Below are 10814 nucleotides of genomic sequence, written 5' to 3' on the forward strand. Positions count from 1 at the left end.
TGAAACGCAAAATATATTTATTTTTATAATATAAAGCAAACACACATTGTTTAAAACCCAAAAAAAAACAGAAGCTTTGTTAGATTCAGAGTTTTCGGATAGAATCCTAGATGAAGTTCTCCGGATTAGATCACTCCTAAACTCTTTCCAACTTTGACAAATGCTGCAACTGTTCTATCAATATCTTCCTAAAAGTGAAGAAAAATTAAATATTTTTTTTTAAAGCATTCTAACATTTTCTTTATTTGCAATTTTGATCTATATTAAAGGGACTGTCGACCTAATTCGGCTCAATTTAAAGCAATTTACATCAGTTTCCCTAAGCTCTTTAAGAATGAGTAAGATATCGTTGTTCTTCTATCTGTAAACGATAAAAATTAGCGCAATCTTCTTTCCTTGTCAATAATCCAATAATCCAATTCAAAAATCCAAGACTCTCGATTCACTTTTACAGGGGACCGCTGTTGAAAATTATCAATTTTTAGATAGAAAAGCAAGAAAAAAAGCAAAAAAAGAAAAGAAAAGCAAGATAAAAAGTATAAGGTATTATTGTTAAGTAGACATGAAACTTGTTAATTGGGTTTCATTTGAAATTACAATGACAGACCGTTTAAGTCACACTTTATTTCTTCTCTTGTTCATAGAACAACTTTACGCTTCAGTCCATGCACAGTAGTGATAAAGGTCAACGTAGTGCGTTTTTCTAATAAAACAGAAAAAGTATTTTATGAGAATGTATTTATTGCAGCTACGTACTTGGGAAAAATAATAAAAAAGTGTAGAGTTCTCAAGAATGATCCTTGAGATTTACAGTCTAATATTATTGATACAGGGTCACCAACAAAGGAAAGTCTTCAAAAACGACGTTACACGCATAGAGAATAGAATATATAGAGAGGAATTTACTAGAAAAAAGTGTAAAACGGCCATTTTGTTGTACTGTTTCCATACTGCAGGTGTACTTCACATATTTATGCTATATAACCTGTTGGGCCCTGAAATATCATTTTATAGAAAATCTAAAATTATTGTTAAAAGTAAACCAAATTATGAAATAGGCTGGTTTCATAATTGACCAATGATCATTTCACATAGACTCTATGCCTTCCACTTTACAAACGATGATTTTCCGTTATTACTATAAATCAAATGATGTTTTTATTCACCTAATTCATTATAAAGTTTATTTAACAGTTTAAAAAATTTGAAATTGAAATGGATAGTCTAGGAATCATACTTTATTAATGTACTCTACTGCATATAATTTGTGAACATTTACATGATTTGTACACTTTTAACTCCCTTTCAGGCTGAAAGGGACTGAGAAAATTCATACCGAGAGATTCTTTTAATTCCTCTCTATATATTCTATTCTCTATGGTTACACGTTATACGTTATGAAAACAATGTAGAATATTATTTCAAGTCTAGATTTTAGTCAAAAGACTAAATTCAACTTTCAAATTGTTATCTATAAAGTGTTGTCCTTAAAGTTTTATTCTTAGTGGGTAACCCTCTGTATATACCGTAGTATGAGCAGCACTGATCTGAACCCTGATTCTTGCTTTACCCTTAGGAACCACAGGGAAACTGAACCCTAAGATTAAAGAGTGTTTGCATAAATTAGAGTGACAATTTAGAGATCGTCTTTGTACATTATTTTGGTTTTGTATGGTGATGCCTACTTGTAAACCTATACTCCGTGCAATGTTTCTTTGCCAGAGTATTTTGATATTTTGAAACTGTTTTAAATTAGATTTCAATTTTAAATCTTAAGATGATCTTGAAGTCGTTTCTCAATTCCCTGTTTATTGAGACACTCCGTGCATGAATTGTAATGCAGTTTTGCAATATAAAAGAGAAGGATGTACACTTACACTGAGAATTTACCCACTCCATCCATGTAGCCGTTCTGCACAAGTTGCAAGGTATAATGGTATGGTTAGCTGGAGTTAAGACAGGTTGCAACGTATAATGGTACAGTTAGCTGGAGTTAGGACAGGTTACAAGATGTATTGGTATAGTTAGCGGGATTTAGGATAGGTTGCAAGGTATAATGGTATAGTTAGCTGGAGTTAGATCAGGTTGCAAGGTATAATGGTATGGTTAGCTGGAATTAGGACATGTTGCATATGGTATAGTTAACTGGAGTCAGGATAGGTTGCAAGGTGTAATGGTATGGTTAGCTGGAGTTAGGCTAGGTTGCAAGGTATAATGGTCTAGTTAGCTGAAGTTAGGACGGGTTGCAAGGAATAATGGTATAGTTAGCTGGACTTAGAACAGGTTGGTCAAAACCAAGACAGGGTTGGCCAAAACTAAGACAGGGTTGGCTTGAAATAAAGTAGTGTTGGCAGGTATTCATCATTGCTTAATTTATATAAGTTTACCAATTACGTATATTCCCTCTGCTAGCATCATATCTGCAAAGGTTGATGCAAGTTTAGCATCTCCAAGCATGACTGGACAGATAGCATGATCATCTCCGGATATAGTAAACCCAGCTGACGTCATTGCAGTTCGGAACCTAGAGAGGTAAACTGTTGGGTGAACTTCTCCAGGTCATGAGTTAAGTAAACTCTTTCATCCGCCGACATTTTCTAGTTTTTGTCATATCTTTGCAACCTGATTGTGTAAACCTTTGATATTTCAAACTTAAACTATCTGATATAACATATTTCATAGTTAGAAATAAAGAAAACAGGTTGGGAAGATTTAAGAATTGTATCATCAGAGTCTGTGGCAAAAACGCAGTTCCTTTAAAAGTAGCGCAGGTTTCGAAATTACACAACGATTTATCAAGTATTAGGTTACAAAATGTTACAAAATGTTGTTCACTTTGTTTTAGACTATGCGAATTGAAAATATTTCTCTCTCTGCAGACAGTTTATTACTTCAAGTTGTTTTCTATAAAGTATGTGAATTGCAATAATATTACATTTTGTACAGTATTTGCAAAAGCATAGAGATAAGCTGATATAGAAATATTGTGTATAGGAATATTTCTAAAACCAGCTTTGTGAGTTTTTTTAAAATTGTATTCAATTTTTATCTGAAAAGAAAGAGCATGTTTTCCATCAAAATGATGAAAGAAAATGTTGTCGCAAAACTAACTTTTTTCACCAGGAAAATATTTTTAAAGTATAATTCATCAAAGAAAAACTTTAAGTATCTCGTACTTTCACTTAAAGGGAGAATTCGCGAACAATTATGATGAACGAGAAAATTGAATTATCAATCGATGAGTACTATTTCTCAAGGCTATCAGATTTTTCTGAAAACAATATTTAAACGTCCCGATTCCTGTTTTAATTTTTTATTGAAGAGAAGCTTGCTTTTTTCTGGGCGAGAAAAATGTTCTCTTTTGGAGCAGACTTCTTGCCGGCGCGGAAACTCAAACTTAGACTATTTATTCGAACAGAGTTCTTAGTTTGAAAACTCAAAGTTCTACGACATCCGGTTGCAAAAATATAAGGATTTAAAAATTTGAAATTGTGTCAAAAAAAAAACTAAATTCCTTCATAATTTAAAAACGAACAAAATTCAAAATTCTACCTCTTAGTATTGTTTATAATACTTTGAACAAGACTAGAATCCTCCAGAAGCATTGTAAACACTTGGCTAGCACAGGCAACCACTGGAGGAGGAAGAGAATTCGAGAATAGATAGGGTCTGAAATACAATCCACAATAATCTACCAACCACAATGAACTAGAAAGACAAGTTTATGTGACATTGATAATACGACTTTGTGACCTCGTAGCTCCTCTAGTTTTGATTTTCAAGAATGAGAACATCAAATTTATCTGGTTACATATTAGAATTGCAAAACATTTAGATTTTCCTTCTCAAGAGCTCTTGAAAAAAAGGAATTATGATTAAAAATATTTTTAATTTGATTCAAAAGTGACATTTACGTGAAACAGTTACTAGACAGTATAAAGGTGTGAATGTATTGTATACCTGGATCTCTGCCTAAGAAGATCAATGAGAGGTTTAGAAGCAGTTGTGTATCCACCAGCTGCCCCACCCAGTGCTTTTCCAAGGGTAGAGTTTATAATATCAACACTTCCCTACAATAATTCAGACAGAGTTTATAATATCAACACTTCCCTACAATAATTCAGACAAAGTTTATAATATCAGCACTTCACTACAATAATTCAGACAGATTTTATAATATCAACACTTCCCTACAATAATTCAGACAGATTTTATAATATCAACACTTCCCTACAATAATTTAGACAGATTTTATATGCCCTTCCCCCCCCCCCCATATAGTTATTTTTAAAAATACATATTTTGGTGGTTGCTGTTTTCCTATGAACTAAATGGTTAAATCTGACCTAATTAAACTGACAACTCGTCACAACAATAATTTTTAGATTCTTTATTCTTTAAAACATGTGATCATAGGTCTACGACTAAAGGTTGAAAAGATATGTTGTGGTGGCAAGTATTCACAGTTCCTTTGTTAAACATTTTGTACTTTAAGAAGAAAAAGCTACAAAAGCATAAACAAGAATATGAATTAGTAATTTATTCCGAATAAGATAAAATAAATGTGATCAAATATATTTGTTTTCATTTCTTGGAACTTTAAAGGAATATATATATTAAAATGAAGAGAGTATCAATGTTTAGACAGTTTGAAGCCTTTACATTTTATCCATATTTGGTCAATTTATTTCATATTTTATTCAATTAGATTTAAAAATTTGTTAATAGAAATATCTCAAAATATTTAAAGTAGAATTACAAAAATAGATATTTAGGTATTTAGGTATTTAGGAGGGCTAGATAATGATAGATAATAATAGATTAGATAGTACAATAAGATTTTAATCATTGCAAACTATGGACAAAAGTAGAAGGTAAAATTTCTGCGACATCAATGGTGCATGACGATGTCGAAGACCTTAGATATTTTAAACTATAAATTCTGTTAGATAAAAAAATCTAAGTTTGAATATCAAAGGTGTACACCATCAGTTGGCAAAAATATAGGGATTGGAAAATTTGAGTTCATGACAAGGACTCAATTCCATTAAAAGACTCAATTCCTTTATCACAATTATTGAATATTTTATTCTGACATTAAATTAAAATGTCACCCGTCACGTAAAAAACGGCTGTACTGACTGTGTACTGTACGTATTATCCAGTGCGACCTATTGTACTGACTGTGTACTGTACGTATTATCTAGTGCGACCTATTGTACTTGATTGTGTACTGTACGTATTATCCAGTGTGACATATTGTACTTGATTGTGTACTGTACGTATTATCCAGTGTGACTAATGTACTTGATTGTGTACTGTACGTATTATCCAGTACGAACTATTGTACTTGATTGTGTACTGTACGTATTATCCAGTGCGACAAATTGTACTTGATTGTGTACTGTACGTATTATCCAGTGCGACTAATGTACTTGATTGTACAGTGTACTTGATCCTACCTTCATACCGAAGAACTCCTCTGTTCCTCGGCCTGTTTTCCCAAAAAATCCAGTCGCATGGCATTCATCAATAAATATCATTGCATTGTATTTTTCTGCCAGAGCCTAAATACGATCATTTTATATTTCAAACAAATTCTCATTTCTATATCCACAGACTAATAACAATTTAGATATAACAATTAATGTCGTCTTTCCAAGATTTAGGGAGTTTTTCGTTCACAAGAAACTCAGTGGCTGAAGCCCAAATGTGTTACGCGCATGCTCCCTCTCTCTGTCTTAGCATTCAGCGCGTAACTTCTTTAGGGTTCTCCCTCAGGGTTATTGTGAACGAAAAACCCCTAAATCTTGAAAAGACGACATCTAGTATTCTATCTGTATTGTTATCATTCTATGTCTATATTAATCACTCGATCCGCTTAAACACATATTTTTTACGATCAGTGTGTTGCAGAGTGCAATAATACTACAGAAGCTAGAAAGAAAGAAATTTTAAAATTGGGATCTATTGGTAGTAAAAAGAGGATGACTAAAATTAAATTATTTTTTTTTGAGTAAACGGATAAAAAACGTTCGTCACGGACACCAAAATTTCTTTGGAGGCATTTTGTACTGCAGTGTTTACATTTTACACACAGAAATATTAAAGCAAAAGTCAGACTAGGTTGTTTGTATCCCCCCCGAAACCCTTTCCCAGAATCAAACTTTTGTCAAATTTTTTATCCTGAAATTAGTAAATACACTTTTTAATTTCGTAAATTTTGTTTTTAACCTGGTACAATATATTTAGTTTGTAACCTGGTACAATATATTTTGTTTGTAACCTGGTACAATATATTTTGTTTGTAACCTGGTACAATATATTTTATTGCGAATTACTTAAAATTTATGATTCGTAATATGACGTGGGAAAAGCTTCTGTTCAAATTGGATCTACATACAAATGGTACCATTATATTCAGAATATGTCTATTATGTTTAATAGAAACGAGATTGAACAAAAGAAATTATATAAATGATATTTTTATTTTTTATTTTAGGAAATCCAGGAGCAAGGAATAATGTGATTTTATACATTTTGAAAAGTTTTTACCTTTATTTCGGGTAAAGGACACACATTGCCATCCATAGAGAACACTCCGTCTGTAACTATCAATCTACTTCTCCCATCCTGGATATATAATTCTTGGATATCTATCAATCTACTTCTACCATCCTAATATATAATTCTTGGTTATCTATCAATCTACTTCTACCATCCTAGATATATTTTAACAGTGGGCGAGTTTTGTTGATCTTTTACGATCAGCAATTCAAGGATTTTTTGGATCGCTGAGATCATAGCTACCAAGGGGAATCATGCCCCCTTCCCCCCCCCCATTCTTTAACCCTACGGTTGGACTTTAGAGTCCTATTTTGAATCCTAACGGATTTATTTGAGTTTGCATTTGGATTCTATAAATAACCCAAGCGACGCCGAATTTTCCGTTATCTTGAAGACCCAAGCGTTGGGGAGGGGGCGGAACAACCCCGGGGTAGCTAGGGTTAAATGCGATCCTAGGATAAAGCAAAATCGAAGGAGGAGAGTTAGTTGATCGTCAGCTCCCTTAAACTGAGGTTCCCTTGAAGAATTCCCCTATTTGATGAAACTGATTTTATTCATAATATTTAGTTTGTATAAGTATCGTTCGATTTAAAGTTTGTATTTTTGTACTTTTGTATATAAATATATTGTAAGAAAAACCGACTCGTTGAATATTTGAGAAACTCAGTGCATTGCTTTATTGATTTTTATTCATATACAATAATATGATTCTTGGTTATCTATCAATCTACTTCTCCCATCCTAGATATATAATTCTTGGTTATCTATCAATCTACTTCTCACATTCTAGATTTATAATTCTTGGTTATCTATCAATCTACTTCTCCCATCCTAGATAATGATTCTTGGTTATCTATCAATCTACTTCTACCATCCTAGATATATAATTCTTGGTTATCTATCAATTTATTACTTCCATCCTATAGAATAATCATTGGTTATCTATTAATCTATACTTCTCTCATCCTAGATATATAATTATTAGTAATCTATCAATTTATTACTTCCATCCTATAGAATAATCATTGGTTATCTATTAATCTATAATTCTCTCATAATTACCTGGGACTGAATAAGTTTTTCTTCTAAGTCTTTCATATTCTTGTGCAAATATCTAAACTTCTTTGCTTTACACAACCTGAACAAAACAAGTATTTATCCACTAAACCTGAGCATTTAAAACCAGAACTATCAAACTTTACGGATATTTTTTAGTTTATAATATTTCCAAATGCTATGATTCATTGCCACAAACTCAATTTTTTTAATTTTTTTAATCCCTAAACATATGTCTGCAACTCGCGAATGTCGTAGACTTTTGATGTTCATGATCGAATCTTAAATACAGGGTGATTCTGAAAAGTCGATTTTTTTCATTTGTGCTTAGTTGGATTAAAAATCCACAATATTGAATAAGAAAATCTTCCAATTTATTAATTATTGTCTGATATTTGACAGCTTCCGAAACAACAATGGCTACACCCAGACAAAAAAATTACAGGTCTCCCTGAAACATATGTAAAAAAATACGACGTTTTCCTCCATTTTCTCCCTGAAATAGTTTTTTTTTTATTTTGATATGTAAAACTTTACAAGACCCTAGAGATATTTGAGAAGATCTAGTAGAATAAGATTCCAGATTTTAAAAATTGTGCTCCATGTGATGTAAAAAGTCTAATTGTATTAATATTTTCTTTATCAAATGTCAATTGTCATGTGATAACTCGAGTAAATAAATATCAAATTTATCTTTTTTTGTACCTTGTTTTGCTTCGGAGAACATTTTTTTAAAAATCTACTTTTAAAAATCACCCTGTAGTCAGATCAAAAAATCTATGTTTGATATATCAAAGGTTTACACCATCAGGTTGCAAGAATATAAGGATTAGAAAATTTGAGTTTAATGAAAAGTCCTGAAATTAACATTACAAGTTTATTTTTTAATCTAATGTTAGGAATAGAATATGAAACCAGAGGTTAAAGAAATTAATATGTTAAAAAATATATTTTAGTTAAATCTCACCTAATCCCGTCAATAATAGATGCATGATTCAACTCATCTGATATTATCACATCCTTACAAATGTTAAATTAAATCAGAAATATAAATACTTAACGGCAGTGCCCGGCGTTGCCTGTGGAATTTTAAAATTCCATTGGTTCCCTCAAAAATGTTTAGCCAATTTGGTCTAACACATATATATATATATATATATGAGCGAAGAGTTATATCTATATATAAATTTTGCTTGTCTGTCTGTTTGTATCCAATAAACGTCAAAACGGCTGAACCGATCAGCCCAAATTTTGTGTGGGACCTCACGTGGCCCCAGGGAAGGTTTATGGCCAATCAGACTTAAATATGTAATCCTAAAATATTTTTATCTTAAATTATTTGATTTCGTAAAATTTTGAAAATGCGCGAAAAAATATTATGAAAGGAACTGAGTTTTTGCCACAAACTCAAATATTCTTATCCCTATATCTTGGCAACCCAATGTCGTAGACCTTAGATATTTCAAACTATTAATTCTGTTAGATCAAATAATCTAAGTTTGAAATATGAAAGGGTTAAACCCACTGGTTGCAGAGATATAGAAATTAGAAAATTTGAGGTTGTGGCAAAAACTCAATTCCTTTACAAATTAAAAAAACAAAACAAATTTCATACTAAACAAAGAGAAGATGCTCGCAGATAAAGCCTCAATTAAAAGTTGAAAAAACATGTGGGCGCGAAGCGCCCTAGATGCCTAGTTATATAGATTGCTGATTGATGATTGAAAACACGTAATTTGATTTTGAATCTGTTTAAGCATTTTATCAGTAATTTAATTTTTTACATTTTTCAATTAACAGAAATATTATATTCTTCAGAGGATTGTAATCGATATCCATTGTTATTCGATATTCGATTCACAACGGTACCTTTGAAAGCTTTGTCATAATGAATCATGAATAAGAAATCATTGTTTTTGCTTTCGAAAACTGATTTATTTCATTTCTAAAAAAGTGACTTGAGCAATATTTGTTTTGTAAACAATAGAGAAATTTACAGAAACTTTTCAACCCAGTAAAACAACGTAATCTTCAAAATTATTGATCAGATTTAGGTTTCAAATGAACATTTTAAACAATTTTTTTAAATTGAATAATAAACTCACTGGGATAATTATTCTCTTCAGAAATTTAATCTTACCTCAGGTCCGCAGAGCTGTTCGAAAAGTCCTGCGTTAGCATCGAAACAAGATGCATAGAGAATAGTATCCTCACGCTCATGAAACCTTTACAAAGAAGGATATATAGAGAATAGTAGCCTCACACTCATGAAACCTTTACAAAGAAGGATATATAGAGAATAGTATCCTCACGCTCATGAAACCTTTACAAAGAAGGATATATAGAGAATAGTATCCTCACACTCATGAAACCTTTACAAAGAAAGATATATAGAGAATAGTATCCTCACGGTCATGAAACCTTTACAAACAAGGATATATAGAGAATAGTATCCTCACGCTCATGAAACCTTTACAAAGAAGGATATATAGAGAATAGTATCCTCACGCTCATGAAACCTTTACAAACAAGGATAAATAGAGAATAGTATCCTCACTCTCATGAAACCTTTACAAACAAAGATATATAGAGAATAGTATCCTCATGCTTATGAAACCTTTACAAACACGGATTATAGTATCCTCGTGCTCATGAAACCTTTACAAACAAGGATATATAGAGAATAGTATCCTCATGCTTATGAAACCTTTACAAACAAGGATATATAGAGAATAGTATCCTCGAGCTCATGAAACCTTTACAAACAAGGATATATAGAGAATAGTATCCTCGTGCTCATGAAACCTTTACAAACAAGGATATATAGAGAATAGGCCTCGTGCTCATGAAACCTTTACAAAGAAGGATATATAGAGAATTAGCATCCTCACGCTCATGAAACCTTTACAAAGAAGCCCGCATAGAACAAGCGACGCTGTTTTAGAGTCTGAAAACGACCCGCACGACCCCAAAAACGGGCGCCGGCCCGACTCTGTTTTAGTACTAATAAAAGAGTCGTTTTTAGCCCGAAAAGACCCTGAATCCGTCTCTCCTCAAAACGGATGGGTGTCGGGTTACTTCACGGCAGGGGGCCATTATCTCCCTCAAGATTTATTACTTTGGCGCCATATGTCTACATCTGCAAGCTGTCGAGACAAGCTGTTTTCCACCCCCCACCCCCCCATATTAAA

The 10814-nt window shown here is 32.3% G+C and overlaps 1 protein-coding gene across 1 annotated transcript in view; it reads right to left on the minus strand.

Moving 5' to 3' along the window:
• The window catches only part of LOC111698815 (2-amino-3-ketobutyrate coenzyme A ligase, mitochondrial), a 16788-nt gene continuing 5974 nt past the window's right edge, over nucleotides 1–10814 (minus strand). Inside the window, exons 7-16 of the mRNA XM_023469260.1 lie at nucleotides 9764–9848; nucleotides 8591–8643; nucleotides 7630–7705; nucleotides 6556–6633; nucleotides 5463–5567; nucleotides 3961–4070; nucleotides 3553–3669; nucleotides 2388–2524; nucleotides 1527–1597; nucleotides 1–188 (exon numbers count right to left, since the gene is read on the minus strand). Coding sequence (XP_023325028.1) covers nucleotides 126–188; nucleotides 1527–1597; nucleotides 2388–2524; nucleotides 3553–3669; nucleotides 3961–4070; nucleotides 5463–5567; nucleotides 6556–6633; nucleotides 7630–7705; nucleotides 8591–8643; nucleotides 9764–9848 — 895 coding nt within the window. The 3' untranslated portion in view covers nucleotides 1–125. The remainder of the gene's footprint in view (nucleotides 189–1526; nucleotides 1598–2387; nucleotides 2525–3552; nucleotides 3670–3960; nucleotides 4071–5462; nucleotides 5568–6555; nucleotides 6634–7629; nucleotides 7706–8590; nucleotides 8644–9763; nucleotides 9849–10814) is intronic.

The sequence above is a fragment of the Eurytemora carolleeae genome, unplaced genomic scaffold, assembly GCF_000591075.1.
Source record: "Eurytemora carolleeae unplaced genomic scaffold, Eaff_2.0 scaffold328, whole genome shotgun sequence".
Taxonomy (NCBI): Eukaryota; Metazoa; Arthropoda; class Copepoda; order Calanoida; family Temoridae; genus Eurytemora; species Eurytemora carolleeae.